This window comes from Phoca vitulina, unplaced genomic scaffold (assembly GCF_004348235.1).
Source record: "Phoca vitulina isolate PV1807 unplaced genomic scaffold, GSC_HSeal_1.0 scaffold30, whole genome shotgun sequence".
Taxonomy (NCBI): domain Eukaryota; kingdom Metazoa; phylum Chordata; class Mammalia; order Carnivora; family Phocidae; genus Phoca; species Phoca vitulina.
Window position 1 is genome coordinate 22,252,236 of NW_022589733.1, and position 19,506 is coordinate 22,271,741.

General features: G+C 40.1%; 2 protein-coding genes across 3 annotated transcripts in view; one reads left to right on the forward strand and one right to left on the reverse strand.

The window, feature by feature from the left end:
• PKD1L3 (polycystin 1 like 3, transient receptor potential channel interacting) overlaps window positions 1-16,030 on the forward strand; it is a 59,016-nt gene extending 42,986 nt beyond the window's left edge. The window contains 10 exon segments of the mRNA XM_032424042.1: window positions 5,355-5,603; window positions 6,488-6,621; window positions 10,621-10,748; window positions 11,406-11,559; window positions 12,940-13,072; window positions 13,074-13,152; window positions 13,588-13,689; window positions 15,326-15,457; window positions 15,818-15,897; window positions 15,899-16,030. Coding sequence (XP_032279933.1) covers window positions 5,355-5,603; window positions 6,488-6,621; window positions 10,621-10,748; window positions 11,406-11,559; window positions 12,940-13,072; window positions 13,074-13,152; window positions 13,588-13,689; window positions 15,326-15,457; window positions 15,818-15,897; window positions 15,899-16,004 — 1,297 coding nt within the window. The 3' untranslated portion in view covers window positions 16,005-16,030.
• Window positions 16,031-16,035: 5 nt separating this feature from the next.
• The window catches only part of IST1 (IST1 factor associated with ESCRT-III), a 34,379-nt gene continuing 30,908 nt past the window's right edge, over window positions 16,036-19,506 (reverse strand). The window contains exons 9-10 of one of the 2 annotated variants that reach the window (XM_032424230.1): window positions 19,417-19,423; window positions 16,036-18,006 (exon numbers count right to left, since the gene is read on the reverse strand). In XM_032424230.1, the coding sequence (XP_032280121.1) occupies window positions 17,807-18,006; window positions 19,417-19,423 (207 nt within the window). In that variant the 3' untranslated portion in view covers window positions 16,036-17,806. Of the gene's footprint in view, window positions 18,007-19,416; window positions 19,466-19,506 lie in introns of both variants that reach the window. The other variant, XM_032424229.1, reaches the window with a different exon arrangement.

Sequence of the window (19,506 nt, forward strand, 5' to 3'; positions counted from 1 at the left end):
TTCATTGGTAGTTCATTGTCAGTGTAACAAAATGCAGCTGATTTTTTTTTTAAATGTCTTCTTTTTTTTTTTTTTAAAGATTTTATTTATTTATTTGAGAGAGAATGAGAGAGAGCGAGTACATGAGAGGGGGGAGGGTCAGAGGGAGAAGCAGACTCCCTGCCGAGCAGGGAGCCCGATGCGGGACTCGATCCCGGGACTCCAGGATCATGACCTGAGCCGAAGGCAGTCGCTCAACCAACTGAGCCACCCAGGCACCCCAAAATGCAGCTGATTTTTGTGTACTGATTTTATATCCTGCAACTTTACTAAACTCATTTATTGGTTCTCACGGGTTTGTCTTTTTTTTTTGTTTTGGTGGTCTATAGGGTTTTCTGTATATAAGATCATGTTATCTGTAAACAGACAATTTAGTTTCTCCTTTCTGATTTGGATTCCTTTTACTTCTTTTTCTTACCTAATTTCTTTGGCTGTGATTTCCAATAGTATGTTGAATAGAAGTGGCCAGAGTAGGTACCCTTGTCTTATTCCTGATCTTAGAGGAAAAGATTTTAAGCTTCTCACAATTATGATGTTAGCTTGACATACATGGTCTTTATTATGTTAAGGAGCATTCCTTCCGTGCCTAATTTGTTGACAGTTTTTATCATGGAAGGATGTTGAATTTTGTCAGATATTCTTTGTGTATCTTTTGAGATCATCATATAATTTAATCCTTCATTCTGCTAATGTGGTGTATCATGTTTATTGAATTGTGTATGTTGAATCATCCTTGCAACTCAGGGATAAATCCCACTTGGTTACAGCGTATGATCTTTTTAAACATACTTTTGAACCTCATGTGTTAGCATTTTGTTGAGGATTTTTGCATTTGTGCTCATCAGGGATATTGGCCTGTGATATTCTTTTCTTGTATGTTTTGGTATGAGAATAATGTTGGCCTCATAAAATGAATTTTGAACAGTTTCCTCCTTTTTAATTTTTTGGAAGAGTTTGAAGATGGATATTAATTCTTCTTTAAATGTTTGGTAGAATTCACCCATGAAGCTGTCTGGTCCTGGTCTTATCTTTGTTGGGAAGTTTATTACAGTCTCCATACTTGTTATTAGTCTGTTCAGATTTTCTATTTTGTCATTATTTAGACTTAATAAGTTGTGTGTTTCTAGGAATTTATCCATTTCTTCTAAGTTGTCTAGTTTGTTGGTGTACAGTTGTTCATGGTAGTCTCTTATAATCCTTTGTTTTTGTGTTACCAGTGTTAATGTCTACCCTTTAATTAGTAATTTTATTTGAGTCCTCTTTTTCTTGGTTTAGCCTAAAGGTGTATCAGTTTTGTTTATCTTTCAAAACATTTTTATTTTTGTATTTTCTATTTAGTCTTTATTTCATTTATTTCTGCTCTAATATTTATTATTTCCTTCCCTCTGCTAACTTTGGGCTTAGTTTGTTCTTCTTTTACTAGTTCCTTGAAGACCAAAGTTAGCTTGTTTATTTGAGATCTCTCTTTTTTCGTAAAATAGGTGTTTATTGCTATAAAATTCCCTCTTTAGAACTGCTTTTGCTGCATCCCATAAGTTTGGTAGGACGTTTTACTTCCATTTTTGTTTGTCTCAAGGTACTTTTTAATTTCCTAATTAAACCCATTGATTGTTCAGAAGTGTGTTGTTGAATTTCCATGTGTTTGTGAATTTTCCAATTTGTGTCCCGTTACTGATTTCTAATTTAACACCATTGTGGTCAGAAAAGATACCTGATATATATGCTTTCAGTCTCCTTAAATTTAAGACTTGCTTTGTGGCCCAACATAGGACCTATCCTGGAGAATGTTCCATGTGCGCTTGAGAAGAATGTGTATTCTGGTTGAATGGAGTGTTTTGTATATATCTTTTAGGTCCATCTGGCCCATAGTGTTAACAAGTCTGCCATTTCCTTATTGATTTTGTCTAGACAATCTATCCATTGTTGAAAGTAGGGTATTGAAGTCCCCTCTATTACTGTATTGCCATTTCTTCAATCAGGTAACATTTACTTTACATATTTAGATGTTCCAGTGTTGAGTGCATATATATTTACAATTGTTTTGTCCTCTTTATGAAGTGAGCCCTGTATCACTTTACCACAAATGACCTTCCTTGTCTGTTGTGACTGAGTTTAACTGAAATTCTATTTTATCTGTTAAAAGTTAGAGCTACTTCTGCTCTTTTTTGGTTGCCATTTGCATGGAATATTTTTTTTCCATGCCTTCAGTTTCAGCCTGTGTGTGTACTTAAAATCAAAGTGGGTCTCTTATAGGCAGTATATTATTGGATCTTGTAGTTTTACCATTCAGTCATTCTGTCTTTTTATTGAAGAATTTAATCTGTTGACATTTAATTATTGATAAGAACTTACTATTGGCACTTTATTTTCTGATTGTTTTGCAGTTCCTTTGTTCCTCTTTTATTCTCTTGCTACCTTTTTTTGTGATTTACTTTTTGTAGTGGTATGCTTTAATTCCCTTCCCTTCATCTTTTTTGCATTTATTAAAGATTTTGCTTTAGTGTTCTCATAAAGCTTACGTAAAATATCTTATAACAGTCTGTTTTAAGCTGAAAACAGCTTACTGTTAATCACATACAAAAACTCTGCACTTTGAGGTGCCTGACTGGCTCAGTCAGTAGTATGCAACTCTTGATCTCAGGGTTGTGAGTTCAAGCACACTGGGCATAGAGATTACTTAAAAAAAAAAATAAAAATAAACAAGATTGTGCTGCCTGTACATTAAAAAAAAACAAAACTCTACACTTCTCCTTTCCCTGCGCTTTATGTAATTGATGTCAAACTGCCTTTCTTTTTATGCTGTCATCCATTAACATATTATTGTAGTGGTAATTTTTAACACTCTTGTCGTTAACTTTTATACTAAAGATAAAAGTGACTTACACACCATTACAGTATTACCAAATTCTGAATTAGACTATTTATCTTTACCAATGACTTTTATATTTTCATGGTGTTACATAGCATCCTTTCCTTTCAGCTAAAAGAATTCCCTCTAGCATCTCTTGTAAGACAGATCTGGTAGTGATGAACTCCCTAATCTTTTGTTTGTCTGGGAATGTTTTTTATCTCTCCTTCACTTCTGAAGGACAGTTTTGTTGGTTATAGTAGTTTGGGTTGGTTTTTTTTTTTTCTTTCAGCACTGAGTATATCATTCTACTCCCTCTGGCCTGCAAGATTTCTGCTGAAAAATCGGATAGCCTGGGAGGTTTTCTGTGTGTGTGTAAAGTTGTTTTGTTTTGTTTTTTTCTTGCTTTTCTCAGAATCCTCTGACTTTGACTTTTAACAATTTGATAAACAGTAATGTATCTCAGAGTACTCTTCTTTGGGTTGATCTGACTTGGGATCCTTTGAGCTTCATGTACCTAGATGTTTATATCTTTACAAAATTTGGGAAGTTTTCAACTGTTGTTTATTTAAATAAGCTTTCTGCCTCTTTCTCTCTCCTCCTCCTCTGGGACTCCCATGATAGGTATATTTGTTCTTTTGACAGTGTCCAGAATCGACATAGGCTTTCTTCACTCTTTGTCATTGTTCCTTGAACTGGCTAATTTCAAATGACCTATCCTCAACTTCACTGGTTCTTTCTTCTGCATGATCAAGTCTACTGTTGAAGCTTTGTATTGAATTTTTCAGTTCTATCATTGAATTATTCAGCTCCAGATTTTCTGTTTAGTTGTTTTTTATGGTTTTTATTTATTAAAATTACCATTTTGTTCCTGCATTGTCTCCTTGATTTCATTTATTTGTGTTCTCATGCATTTCACTGAATTTCTTTAAGAAGATTATTTTGAATTCTGAGGCAGTCCCCAGATCTCCATATCTTTGGAGTCATTTAGTGGAACTTGATTAGTTTCCTTTGATAGTGTCATGTTTGATTCTTTGTGATCCATATAGTCTTTCATTGGTGTTTTTATGCATTTGAAGGAGCAAACACCCTTTCCAGTCTTTACAGACTGGTTTTGGCAAGTAAAAACCTTCTCCTGTCAGTTCCCCAGGCTCATGAGATTACCTCCAGAATCTAAATTGATCTGGGATGGAGCCAGGTCATGTGGCAGTTGTTACGTCCACAATGGGGTCCACAATTTGTAGGCCTGTTACCAGGGGCTCAGATGGGTGTGGATCTGGTCTGGTCTCTGGGTGGACAGGATTGACTGCAGAACCTTGTTCAGTGGGGCTGGCATTGGGACGAGGGTTGGAGTAGAGCAGGCCTATTACCAGCTGCAGGAATGAGTGCGGCTCCCACCAGATTTCTGAGAGGGCTCCTGCTGGGTCACTGGGTAGGTCCCTGGGCAGGCAGGATGAGCCCTGGACTGTGGCTGAGAAGGACTAGAACTGAGTCTCCAGGCTCTTCAGGATCCACAGCCAGGACCAGTGTCTACAGACCTGGTTCTGGAGGGATGGATAAGTGTGTCCCCCACCAGGACTGCTCCCTGACCATGGCTGGGATGGCCTGGAGCCAAGTTAGAAGTTTCAGGATCTGAAGTCAGACAAGGTTGGTAGGCTTGTCTCCAGGAGCACTGACAAGTCTCTGGACTAGCTGGTCTGCTCATTTACATAACCAAGAGGAGCTGGAGTCCAGTTAAAGGCTATTTCAGGATCTACAGACAGAGTTTGGTGAGCTTGCCTCCAGGGACTTTTGGACTGTGGCTGAGAGGGACTGGCACTCAGAACTAAGGTCTGCAGGCCTGTTATCTGAGACACAGGCAGAAGTGACTCCTGGGTCCCTTGGTGTATGGTGCTGCTGGCAGGACCAAGACCAAAAGGTGCTGTAGCCAAGTCCACAGGGGGACAGAACTATTTCTGTGTCTGTGCTCAGGACCACAGTTGGTGAGTCAGCCATCTGGGCATGGACCTGCCTTCTCAGAATGGCCTTTGTCAGTCTTGGACTCCACCGGGGTTTCACAATTCCCTTGGATCCCAAGGCTCCCACAGAGGCACTTTAGTCTGTGGATGGCTGCCAAATTACTGTTGCCGAGAGGAGATGCAAGCAGGGCACCTCCTATTCCACCATCTTGCTGATGCCTTTCAGTTGATTCTCATGATTTATCTAGATCATCTATGTATCATTTAGAAATTACAATCATTTCACTTCCTTATTTTTATGCCTCTTATTTCTTTTTCTTACCTGGTTGCATTAGCTAGAAATTCCAAATATATTTTTTAAAATAGTGGTGAAAATGTGCATTTTCTGTTACTAACTTAATGAAGCATTTATAAAAACGGTTTCTTGTACACTTTTTGTTAGGGTTTATTACTGATGGGAACTCCTTTCTTTTGGGCAATGTTCTGCTTCGTCAGATTCGCATTCCCAGTGCCCTATTCCTTCCAACTGGAGTGTCTCCCCAAGAACAAGCAAAGCCATCTCCCCAAGATCAGGAGGATACAGAGAACTATGGAGTAAACTGGGGCCCCCCTGATACAAACATCACAAAATCAGACAGCATTTGGCATTATCAGAATCAAGAGATACTGGGTGGCTATCCTATCCAAGTGGAATTTGCCACTTACTCAGGAGGAGGGTATGTTGTGAGACTTGGAAAAAGCTCCCGTACTGCAATCAGGTGAGCAAGCCTGAGCCCTGGACAAGAGAACCAGGATGTGTCCCTTCTTAGGACAGTTACACCTGCCATAATGCTACTCTCCCTTGTCTGTGACACTTCCTAGACTTTTAAGGAAATGTATCTTTTAATTTAAAAATTCGTTGTTCAACCTCAAACCACAGGTATGTTTTTGTTTTGGCAATTTGCCAAAACTCATTTTTTTTTTTCCTCATCTGGGAAAACACCTAGCAGTTTCAACTCAGGTATCTCTAGTTTAGGCAAACTGTATCTTCAAATTTAAGAGGAAGCATTGCCCTTCATGAACGATAATCAGTCCAAAATTCATAGTCAAATTTCCAGAGAGTTTAGAGTGTTTTTGTATGTGTATGTGATAAGAATTTTAATCATTGTATATGAAAAGGCTTAAATTATCTCTTCATTTAAATTTACAGCAAGAATTTACTCAAAAACACGGGGAGTCGTCTTCTCCCTCTCCCTCTGCAGCTCCCCCTGCTTGTGCTTTCTCATGCTCTCTCTATCAAATAAATAAAATCTTAAAAAATAAAGAGTGGCATTTAACATTTAGAAGTATAAGTAGAGTAATAGAGATAGCTGACATAAAATAATTCTACCCTAGATGTTAAACGCCAAATACGTTTTCTTGAACATTTAACCCTGATGTGAATGCTATTATGAAAACTTTCATCTTTATAGTCTTCTAAATTTATATTTGTGTTAACTAACACTAGTGAAAGTTTGGGCATTAGTAATAATACTTCTTAGGCAAACAATATTTGGAAATGTAGCTTTGCAACTGGTATGTGATACTGGAAATGCCAGGGCATTTTTCTCCTTTGCAGGATTGAATGGAGAAAGTAGCTGACCCTGTCCTTCTGTTTTCCCAGAGTTCTGCAGCATCTTAAACAGAGCCACTGGCTTGACCATTGTACCAAAAGCCTCTTTGTGGAATTTGTGGTGTTCAGTGCTAATGTGAACCTGTTCTGTGTAGTGACCCTGATTTTGGAGTCCAACAATGTGGGTACGAAGGTCTCTTCTGTCCTCTCTCTCTGACCTGGGTATTTCTGGAGAAGGCTCAGTTTCTTTATTTTATACCATTAAAAGACAGTATTTTAATTAAAGTATTAAATATAATTTAAAAAGTTAAGTAGTTCAAGGCAAAAACTAGCAGTCCTCTCTTCCTCCCCACCTCACTCCCCTTCCCTAGAGACAGCTACCTCCAGCTTTTTTAACAGGTTCTTTGAAATTTAAAAATTAACATGCTTATTACTTATTTCATGAATTTTCAGTTTTACATATTATCTATTTCTTCCTTTGGTGATGAGCATTTAACTTTCTTAAACCCACACATAAAACACTTTCCTTGTTCTCCCAATATAGTAATAATTTATGGTTAGTTTAATATTTATTTCCATTATTGTGATTATCTAAATGATTTCTCAAAGATGAGCCATGTAATGTATTACAGTTTCTTTTTTTCTACAACATTTTCCTTAGAGTTTATAATTACCTTTATTTCATTTGCTTGGTTTTGCATTGGTTTGCAAACTCCTCCTAGAAGTAAAAATCTCATTCTGTTCAAAAAGTATCAAGCAACCTATTATTTTATCTTTTAAAAGATAAAAGGCCCTCTCTGGGGCCCTCCATCCTTTTGGTACAATTCAGATTGGTTATTCTCTGGGTCTGCTGTACAGCGCTCATCCTGGATTCTCCCTATCATCCTGGGGATTATCTTGACATCTCTCCTCTGTTGGATCTTCTTTCCCCTGAATCCCATGTTTTCCTCTCTGGGTTTACTTTCTCATTTGGCTGGAGCATATCCTCCAGGAAATTACTACAAGGGTGCAGAAGAAGTAAATTTTTTTAAGCCTCCAAGGTCCAAAAATGTTCTTATCTGCCATCATACTTGATTGCTAATTATTCTGGATACCGTTGTTTTTACAGAATTTTGAAAAGTATAGCTCCATTGCCTTCTAGCTTCTCATGTTGTTGTTAAGAAGTATGATGGGGGCACCTGGGTGGTTCAGTGGGTTAAGCATCTGCTTTTGGCTCGGGTCACGATCTTGGGGTCCTGGGATCGAGCCCCATCGGGCTCCCTGCTCATTGGGAAGCCTGCTTCTCCTTCTCCCTCTGCCTGCCGCTCTGCCTCCTTGTGCTCTCTTTGTCAAATAAATAAATTAAAAAAAAAAAAAAAAAGAGATGATGATGCCCCCCACTCCCAAAAGTTTTTAGAACTTTCTTTCTCCTCATGGTGAGTCCTTTAACCTGGCAATGTGCCCTTAGGTTCTGAGAAATTTTCTCCCAGATTTCTGTTAATTTCTTCTCCATTTTCTCTGTCCTCTCTTTCTGGTATTCCTGACATTTTGACACTGGGATGCCTGGGCTGATCCTTTGATTTTTCTTATTTTTGCTTTTCCATCTTTTTTTTTTTTTTTTTAAAGAGTTTATTTATTTGACAGAGAGACACAGTGAGAGAGGGAACACAAGCAGGGGGAGTGGGAGAGAGAGAAGCAGGCTTCCCGCGGAGCAGGGAGCCCAATGCGGGGCTCGATCCCAGGACCCTGGGATCATGACCTGAGCCGAAGGCAGGCGCTCAACGACTGAGCCACCCAGGCGCCCCTGCTTTTCCATCTTTTTCTTCTAGTTTCTGGGAGATAAATTTAATAAGTGGTTTGAAATTTGAAGTATTCGTCTTGATAATTTAATTTTCAAGAATTGTGTTTGTCCTCACAATATTTTTTTCGTAGTATCCTGTTCTTTTATGGACACGGTACCCTCTTTTGACTCTCTGAGAATGTTACAGGCTTTTTTTTTTTTTTCCTCCTGCTCTTTCACTTTCTCTAATGCCTCTGAACTTCTTTTATTTTTTTTTTATTTGGTCTCCAGTTTTAGTGTTGAGGTTCAGTATGTGGCTGTTTTTTCATATTGAAGACAGAGACAGTAAAAAGCAAAGAAATACTAGTTAGAAGCTCTTTGTTCATGGAAAGAGCTTGTTGACTGTTATCAATGTCTTTCAGGCAGTTTTCACAATGAGGGACCCTCCAAACTCCTGCTTTGAGGATGTCTGCCTTTTAGACCTCTCAGAGCCTGTTGAGAAGAGGGGCTGGGCGGCATCTCACCATGCAGTATAAAAACTTTTTCTTAGGGGCGCCTGGGTGGCTCAGTCGGTTAAGTGTCTGACTCTTGATTTCAGCTCAGGTCATGGTCTCAGGGTCTAAGATAGAGCCCTGAGTTGGGCTGTGCACTGAGCTTGGGGCTGCTTAGGATTCTCTCCTCTCTCCTCCTCCCTCTGCCCCTCCCCTGCTCATGTGAGCACTCTGTCTCTCTCTTCTCTCTCAAACTAAAAATAAAAAGCTTTCTCGGAATTCTTTCCCAGTAGACCACTACTCGCAAATAGACCTGGTGCCCCTGACTTCAGATTCTCTCTAGTTCAACAATAGGTAATAAACCTTTAGTTTTAGTGTGGTGGAAGGCAGGATGAATAGCAAATACCTAGTTGTGAATGGTGAGGGAGGCAATCTGGAATCTAATTGTTTATGTTCACACTTGCAATCAGTTATATTTTCAGTTTCATCTGACCTTACATTCAGAAGTACCTAATGCCGGCAATTTTCCAGCCTTTCTGGGTTTGCTTCTGGGTTTTCTACACAGCTGACTTTGCCTTTAGCTTTCTTGAATCTGCTGTCCGTGTCATTCTTCTGTTTTCCAGCTTCCAGTAGTTTGTTGCTGTCATCTACCCTCCTTTTTCTTTGGGTTGTTTTTTTATCCTGTCACTATCATTATAGTGGCATTTTATGAGATTAGAGGGAAGCTCGTATATTCAATTCTCCTACCTTTAACAGGAAGTCTTTCCTAATCAAACTTCCTTTGTCTGTCTTCTCTTCCCCAGAATTTGCCCACTAGTATCCTTCCATTTACCACCAGGTGTTACTTCTGATCAGGAGTTGTATACTTTGAGTAGACTTCTACACTTCTAAATGAAGCATGAAGGCTTCCTGTGGGTCTTCATAGGGTTTTTTATTGTTAGTAACTACCAAAAAACAAAACAAAAAAACAAAGAGGGCTGAAGTAAACATGGGAAAGTCCCAGTCTTAAGAGCTAAAAATGTGAAGTAGGAATTCCTTTTATTCTTAAATGTACTTTCTACTATAAGGGACACATCTTAATTCTAATATTTTGGGGCTTTATGAAAGTTTATATTCACAAGACCTTTCATGATTTTATAAACAACCATCTCACTGTCCTTCTAGGTAGAATCTGAGGCTTTTTAGTCTACTCTTATATAAATGTCTGAGTATCCCCAGGATACTATTAGTATTCATGGGATATTACTTCAGTTACTTTTAAAAAGTAACTAAATTTGAAATGGCTCAGAGCACTTTCATCATACTAATTTTAAAGAGCTTTAAATTCCATTCTCCCCACACTTTACATTGCAGTCATCAGTTCTCTACCAAACATCATATGGCAAGAGTACAACTAGTCGGTGCATCTCTGCACCTGTTCTCGCTTGGCAAGGGCAACACCTGTTAACAGCTGTGAAGTCACAGACAGTACCCTCGAGGTGGGATCACGAGTATATCCTTCCCCTCTACTGACTAGTGCAAACAGTGCATTTCTCCAATAGTTATGCATGTGTGATCTCAGTTAATATCCATGAGAGCTCTAGAGGAAATACCAAGTGAAGTGTAGAGATTCAGGAACAGTTGAAATAGATGATCCACGTGGGGCAGCTGGGTGGCTCAGTCGGTTAAGTGGCTGGCTCTCGCTTTCGGCTCAGGTCATGATCTCAGGGTTGTGGGATTGAGCCCTGAATCAGCTCCATGTTCAACACAGTCTGTTTGGGATGCTCTCCCTCTCCCTCTGCCCTTTCCCCCACACATGCTCTCTCACTCAAATAAAATCTAAAAAGAGAGAGATAATCCAGGAACAGTTGCACTGATTTCAAAGACAGAACTTGAAAGGAAGAGGGCACAAGCTTTGAAGACTCTTGACTCTAGGTGTTCTTTGTTGTTCTCAGGTGCGTTCTTCCCCTCGCTGAGACTGGACACTTGAACTTCCCTTCAGGCATCAAAGAAGGACTTTGCTTGGTCTCTCATCTCACAAGTCATCTATTACCTACTAGTCTGTTACTGTGCCTTTGTACAGGTGAATTGAAAGCGTTAGATGTAAGAAATTCTCAAGATTTCCCGTGTTATCAGGGGAGCTCCACAATGAGCTATTACAAGAATTATGGCTATGACTTTGGTCCTTTCCAGAGCCTGAATTCAGCTAAAGGCTGACTGGCTTTCCACCAAGTAGCTCTTCCAGTTTTCAAGAGTTAAGGAATTAAGGCTGTAAAAAGAATATTATTTTTTTGTACAGTTGTATTATCCCTGCATAAGGTAACAGCAAGAATTGAAAATATGATGAACTGAGCAAGTACTCAAAAGTACAGGTAAGGGCACCAAAACAGAATCTATCCTAAAAAAAAAAAAAATTTTTTTTTTTAAATAAAAGAATCTATATCTTAGGACAACATATCTTATTTTCAGGCTTGATAAGTAATTTGATAACCTTTTTAAATTTAAGCAACAAGAATGAAATAATGAGTATATCCAATGCAAGTTGTATTCGAGAAAGCCAGCTTTTCTATAAGCAGCAGCTGAGTGACTGCCGTGCAGAACCAAGACCATAACCCATTGTGTCCAAGTTAGATTTGACAGATCCCCAGCTTAGTGTTTTGCCAGTGTTAAAATACTTCATTAGGGAAAGACCTGGCTAATCTTTAAGGCAAGCAGTAGTGACTGTGGGGTCTCTGTTTAGGGTCGTCGGCTGAAACAGCAGAGGTGGAGGTTCTTCACTAGGTTCTTCACTCTGGACACGAGCATAATCCTCATTAGCTTTGTCCTCCTGGGTCCTGACATGAAGCTTACTTCTCTGCATAAGAAAAACATGGCACAATACCACTATGACGGGACAGGTAAGAGGGAGCCTGAGGAGCACAGTCTATTCCTGTTCAATGTCTAAAGTCTCCTGATTACAAACAAGTATTCTTTCAAACTCTCCTTCCTCTTCCACTGCTCTATCAGACCTATATTTGTATGATACCAGAGTTAAATAGAGAACTCAGATGAATGTCCACAACTGAGAAAATAATTAAGAAACTGTTTATACTGCTTATCACACTGAAAATCTCTTCTGCCTTCATAATACTTAGGTATGTGCTTGTCAAGGGTAATGCATTTAAATTTCATAGAGCAAGGACCTGGAATTAGTCCTATTTTGCACCCTGGCCAAAGACTAAAGCCTGAGGCATGACAAATGATCATCCTTTAAATAAAACCACAACCCAGTGCATTTTTTAAAACCAAAGGGGGTTGCTTTCTGGGTAGGGATGTCCATCCATTAGCTTATCCATACTTAAGAGACATTCTGGTGCCCCTTTGGACACCTTCTGTGGTCTTTCCCATGGGAAAGAGCATCTATTTCCCAGACCAAGTATTGCCACGTGGTACTTTACTTTTTCAGTGGCCAGTAGTCTGGACTGCTGATCTGCGTAATGAGAAAATATCCCAGGTCATCCTTACAGAGGGCCATTTATGCAGGGACAGAGTGTGCAGTTTAAATGATGTTGACAGTTGAGGTCCATCTCGCCATATGGCACTGCCTAGGTCTTAGACACTAAAGCAGTTGTGATCAAGTGCCAATTTGCTCTATCTGTGAGAGTCTTTCCACGTAACCTAGTTGCTGCAACACAAGATTATGAATATGTTTCACACATAACACTTCTAGTTTATCAGTCATCTCTTTTTTTTTTAAGATTTATTTGTCAGACCAAGCGCAAGCAGGGGAAGTGGCAGGCAGAGGGAGAAGCAGGCTCCGTGTTGAGCAAGGAGCCTGATGCAGGACTCCATCCCAGGACCGACTGAGCCACCCAGGCGTCCCTATCAATCATCTTTCTACTTTTAGCACTCTTACACCTATGAGATCAATTACCCCCAGAGAATATAGGATTAGAGTGCTACAGAAAACAGACTAGCATAAGTCTCCCATTTGAGACTGGGCATTTAACTCAAACCAGAGCAGCGGAGGAGGCTGGCCTTGATTTGCAGAATGAATTTTGAGTAATCTGCTGGGGGTTGTATTTCAGGGTTTCTTAAGATCTCCCAACCAAACACATGGCCTCTGGCCAATGCTCTCACATCCACAAGTCCTGGAGGCCACAGTGGAAAGGAGAGTTCTTGCATCAACAAGTATTTGACCTAATAGGACTCACAGAGCTGCTACACTTGAGCAGGGGAAGCACTGGAGAAATGGATGGCAGACACCAGCTGAGTAACTGTCGGCCTTCCTTGGTACAGGTTCATCAGCTTCCATGAGGCAATAAAAGTAAACTCAGCAGGCGTTCACCTCCTCGGCTTCCCGGTTCTGTTGGCAGCTGTTCAGCTGTGGAACCTGCTACACCACCGCCCAGGCTGCAGGTCATCGGTAGACACTCAGCAAAGCCTGGCACGAGGTGGTGGGCTTCTTGCTGGTCGTCCTGATCCTGCTCACAGGCTATGCCATTGCTGTAAGCCCTCATTCCCAGTGTCTTTTCCCAAATGCTGTGGCCTTGGAATCACATTGCTTCCCGAGAAAGCACTATAGACGGAAAACCATCAGTTCAAGTTGGCAATGAGTTTTGGAAAAAACAGTGAAGTAAGAAAGCTGGTTTTTAGTTGTAGTTCCATACTTAACCAGCAGTAGGACTTAAATGCAGACATCTGTCTCATCTCCTCAAATTTAGCTCACAGGGTGATGTGAAGGTCACATAAATTGAAAGGAAAATGCTATGTAATTACAAAGGGATTTTTTTTAAGGCATAGTGATTTGAATGGCCACTAAGGCATTTCTTTGATTTCCAGCCCCTTTGGTCCTGTGTTGGCCTCCGTATCTAGCCAGGAGGGACAGAGGTGACTTCAGCCTTACTGCTCTCTACCCTCTAATTAGTATTTCTCCTTTTCAGTTTAACCTGCTGTTCGGCTGGAGCGTCTCTGACTACCGGACTTTCTTCAGCTCAACAGTGACTGTTGTTGGTCTCCTAATGGGAAGCTCTCATCACGAGGAGGTGAAACCCCCATCCTGGCTTCCCTGCAGGATTCTGTTTTGTTTACAAGGCGAGAATTGCTTACAACAGCAGCTTTTGTACCACTGCACACTGGTGCCATCTATGCACACAACTTGAGGGGCTATTACTTTCAGAAATGCGTCCCCTTTTCAAGCACCTAGTCCCAATTTCCTCACTTCTTAGTCTTATTTTCAGGACGCTGGGCCTGAATTTATGCTCTCATAACCTGGCCAGATTAGTATTATTTGCCGCTTCTTTCTCAGTGGCCCTTTGAAGTGTACAATGAAAATGCCTTTTAAAAAAAACTAGGGAGGTACAATTCCAGAAAGAACGGCAATATTTCTGTTCATAGTTAATCAATGCTCATTTCAGAGGCTATTATTCTCCCCCAAGAACTACCAACACAAATCTCTCTTCTATATTAAATAGGAAACCCAGATGAGGATTTGGGGCCCTAGCATACATAGATTTGATCAGGACAGAAAAAACTACAATTCAAATTAGTGAAATTTAAAGATTTTCATGAAGTTTAACCTTTTGAAAATCTAGAACTCAAATGTTAGTAATTAAAATAGGCAAGTTTACATAGTTTCTTAACATAGTTTCTAACGTGGAAAGTTCTCACCTTCCTAAGATCTGAGAAAGACTTGTTACAGTTCTAGGTTCAATTAGGGAATGAAGTCTTCACCCTTGGAACACTTTATATACTAAGACACTTAAGGAAGTAACAAAACAATGAGCTTTTGCTAACACCTCCTTTTTGACTTTAAAAAAAAAAAAAACCTCTAATCATAATACAATAAGGAAAATGGAGTATACTAGTATAAGAAAATTGGTGCAAATTACTTGGTTGACCTAGAGTAGTTATAATTAAGCAATATCTGGTCATACAGATTTCCATCAGTGATATTTATTTTAAGCATTCCTCCTCTAAGTTGTTGGGCTGTTGCTGGTTTTTTGTTTTGTTTTGTTTTTTAACAGTACCCTAATGGCAACAGTGAATGAGCCAATACCAAGGGAAAATAAACATCATTTGTTAAAATGAACATGTAAACTACTCTTTCGGAAACCACCCTAGGTCCTGTATTTGAGAATGATCTCTTCATGCTGAAAAGTAAAGAATGGCAAAAATCAGTACTTACTTTGAAAAGATAACAACAAAAAAACCCCCAAAAAACAAAGTAAAAGCCAGTTTTTTATGGTTAACTTGTTAAATTTTATTGGAATGCTCCGGTTTATAGAGGTTCTTAGAATGGCAGAAACAATTTTTATGATTTCTGATGTTTATTCTTTCCATATGCTTTCACTACTTTCAAGCTTCTGTGCTTAGATATATTTTCCAGAGGTGCCAAAACTCACATGGGCTTTAAATCATTTTAGTGATTTAGTGCCACTGTGACTTACCTGTTTTCTTGTGAAAGCCCTGAAGTCAACTATTTTTATACCCATCAAGCCTGTCATTCATGTTCTTCTGTCCACTCAAAAGCATTTTCCTTTTTAATAGTTTTGCTTCTCTCCCTAATTTCCATCAAATATTTTATGTGAGTATATCCCAAATATTAGCATATAACTTACATTTTTAAAGTAGAAGTTAAACTGTCAGTGTTTAAAATCAAAATATTTTGTCTCTTTCCAGGTTATTGATTTAGACCCAATCCTGGGATCCTTTCTGATTCTCACCAGTGTCTTCTTGATGGTACTTGTGATCATTAACCTTTTTGTTTCCGTCATTCTCATGGCCTTTGGTAAAGAAAGAACGTCCCTTAAGGTAATTAACTCCGACTCAGTAACTGAAATATAAACTTGTCATCATTTTATCATTAGAAAAACTCAACTGTTGCTGCTCTTAAGATTACAGACGGACATAATGCACAGTAGCAGCGTAGTCCCTTTATTAGTCTCCATAGCTCTGGCAACCATTTTCATAGGACACCCAGTTTAGAGGACATCTGCAGTCCTATAAATAGCTGGTCCTCAACTATTAAGTAGCAGAAACACTCCAATGCCTGACAGTAAATCATTAAAGGAAACAGTGTTTACACTAGTTTTTTAATCTATTGGCACTCTTCCCCTCCAACATTAGCATCAATTTTAATTCCCTCACTTTTCTCCTTTTGTCTTTGAATAGACTCTGAAAGACGATGCAGTGACAGAAGTGGTGCCACAGAAGCTCTCCAGTTTGCTAGGAATCCAGTGGCACCGGAACACGTGAGCAAACAGCCATGACAGCAGTGGGCAGTAACACTAAGGCTTTAAAAGATGAGCTATTTGGGGGCACCTGCGTGATTCAGTCAGTTAAGTGTCTCAAGTCATGATCCCAGGGTCCTGGGATCGAGCCCCATGTTGGGCTCCCTGCTCAGTGGGGAGCCTGCTTCTCCCTCTGTGCTTTCTCTCTCAAATACTTTTAAAAATTAAAAGATTATCTTTGCATGGTATAGTTTAGAAAATTACCGGTTTATAATACACCATTAATTTTGTAAATCACTGAGCAATCAAAATCCCCGTGGCAGCAAGTTCTTAGGTTTATGGATCACTGTCAAGAAAGGGTTAACACTACAAGAGTGATACAGGATAAACCAGCTCTGCTGCCAAACAGCAAGTAAAGAAACACCTACCACCAATATATTCAGCATGGCTGTGGGAAATATGTATGAGTCAGAGGTGAGCTCACTGCAGCTTATTAAAATCAAAGATATAAGCATGAGGTTTGGCTAATGGGGAGCCCTGTCCCAGAGGACTAACGAAGCAAACTCCCAAAGGCTATCTAGGCTTAAATACAGAAAGAGAAATGGACTCCTCGCAGCTCCAGGCATCCACGTTACCAAGGAACCAAAGGTAAGGTCTGGCTTGTGCCCAGCATGGGTCACTTGCTTAAAATACTCTCCACTAAAATCCAATTTGCACTTCATCACTTGACCAAACCAGTGGAAAAAGCAGGGCACAGAATTTTTAACTTTATTATCAGCTACTGAGCTATGAGATACAAACCAATCAAACACATTAAAGTTGCTTGAAACAGGTGTGTACATTTACACTACACAGAAGCAGAGTCCTATCTTCTGATCCCAAAGCCATCCCTCTGGGCAAGGATGGCCTCAGCTAGGGGGTAAAGGAACACCGTTAAGTTACAATAGGAAGAGTCTCATCCACCTAGGAAAGTAGTCAACAACTGCAGCCACATTTTTTATGGGCACCCAAAACTTATGTGAAATCAGTTTTTAAAGGTTCTCTTATTCATAAAGTTTTCAAATGAAAACAGGAACCCCACTTCCCCTGTAGGCATTCCAGCTCACTACCCAAGAAACTTGAGTACTTCTGTTAAGGCAACTGGAAGCCCACCCTAGCCTTGGTGACTTCTGCCCAGTGTGTGACCTGTCCTTCGTTCACCAGTAAATGCAGTCCAACAGAACATGCCCTGGGGGAAACAGGAGTTTATGCAGTGCTGCCCTCTGGTAAGAGGGGAACACAGCACTCAAAGCAAAAGGCCACGGAGGGCTCCCTGAGAATCCAGTAGATCCAAGAGAAGCCTTCAACTTTCCCAATAAACTCTGCAACTGGATCCAGGTAGAACAGTGCCTGCAGCGAGTAGTGTATAAGCCAATGAGAGCACCCAGCTTCCAAGAACTGTTAAAGGGGCTTCCAGAGTCGGTCTCTCCCATTCATGGCACACCTTTGCTCACTACAAATCCCTCTGGACAGAGGGGTTTGTTTCTAAGTCTAGAACTTCAGCACAGGGCTGAGAGACTTCATGAAGTATTCTTCTCCGTGTCCAGCCATCTTTGGCAGCTCTCCTCATAATGCTTTCACCTTCCCACGCCCCTGTGGAGGAACAGAAGGACAGGTGATGGGAGAACCTGGGCTCACACACTCAAGGGAGATGGACAAGCTCGGCTGCCCAGGGTCAGCTGCTCTGGCCTCATAGTCTCTAATCATTAGTTTCTTAGGAGCAACAGAAAACTGGAAAGCAGCAGAATTTAGAGCAGAAAGAGAACCCAGAGGAAGAGTGTGCTCAGTGATGGTTAAGAGATGAAAACGAATTTCATGGAGATTCTTTGTTACAAGGAGAAAAAGCTCAGTCTCAAATCTCAGAGCCTGGAGGTTGCCTGGTTTAAGAGAACTAGGTTTTCTTTTTCAACTCTTCAAATCTCCGGGAAAGATCATCAAAGTCAATGTCCTCAGATGCTGAGGTGTTGGCACCAGCAGATGCAGTTGGCAGTGTGTCTGGCACAGACGGCAACTCCGGCAGGACAAAGCTGTTGTAGGTATCCACAGGTCGGGAAGGGGGCTTTGCAGAGGCTTCCGGCTTGGGCCCAGGACCTAATTAAATTAGGGTAAGGAGCACAGTGTTACAAACACCAGAGAAAAGTGGCTCAGATCCTCAAAGCCCACATTCCCCTTTGACAGAAACAAAAATACAGGAGAAAACACTGGTTTTTAAAAAATAATAATTCTAAAAGTCAATAAAAATTTTCAGGACAATTAAATCTACATTTCCTTAATACAGCTGACTCCTATCTGTTTTACTTTACTATGGTGAGAAAAAAGATTAAGGGAAATTCAAAGTGTGGTACCTGGGACTAGGTACACAGAGCATGCACTCAGACTGTCCCCTTTCACAAAGGTCTGCTCCCATCACGACAAAGTCCAAGGGGTGGTACTAAAATTCTGTTGGAATGAGCCCCTCTTTAAGGCTCAGGGGGAAAAATTTTTTTATGAGGAATGTTAATGTCCTTATTGTTTGATGTAATAGTATCTGAATTACCAGTCTTCCATTTTGTATTTTACAAGTTAAAATCATCCCCCTCTCTACCTACTGTATGTTTCCATTTGTATCTAAGTTCTAGAAAAGGCAAACCTCAACTACTTTTAGAAAGTAAGAATAGTGGGGTGCCTGAGTGGCTCAGTCAGTTGAGCATCCGACTCTTGGTTTCGGCTCTGGTCATGATCTCGGGGTCATGGGACTGAGCCCCATGTCAGGCTCCACGCTGAGAGAGAAGTCTGATTGAGATTCTTTCCCTCTCCCTACCCCATGCACGCTCATGTTCTCTTTCTGTAAAAATAAAATCTTAAAAGAAAAAGAAAACAACAGTGTTTGCCTCCAAAGTAGAGAGTGGATTGACGGACTTGACTGGAAAGGAACATAAGAGAACTTTCTGGGGTGATGGAAATGTTCTACACCAGTTTTACTGAAGTATCATCAAAATATACCTCAATAAAACTATCTCCAATTTAAAAACTTTCCCCCTCCCTCTGGTTTCCATAGTGCTGGTAGTGTTTTACTTTCTGAGCAGATGATCACACGAGCATGCTTGCTTTATGAAAAGTCATTGAGCTATTCATTTATGGTTTTATCTACTGCCCCCTCTTTAATGCTCAAGCTTAAAAATATGTTATCTATATCTAGATAGAAAAATAGCTAGATTGATCTCTTTTGCTATTTCTAGGTACAACGGAACTTGAAGCAGCAGGACCATAAAGAACTTGAGGTTGAAAGAATAATGATACCATTAACAGAAACAAGAACTTGGGAGATTCTCTGCAACCAAGAAAGATATTTTCTTTTTGGATGAGAGAAATCCTAAGTTCTATTTTCATCCTACTACACTCTGGAAGAAGACAGGGCATGTGGGTAAAATGCCACAAACATGAACACTATCTCTGAGGCAGGAGCAGTAATGAGAAAACAGCAAAGGGTTCAAGCACTGAGGGTTTCTGATTCACACTCACCAACAATCTGTGCAGAAGAGACATTCTTATCAGCATTAAGGTCATCAACCTGAAACACAAAGATTGTTACTAGGGGAGAAAGCAATGGCA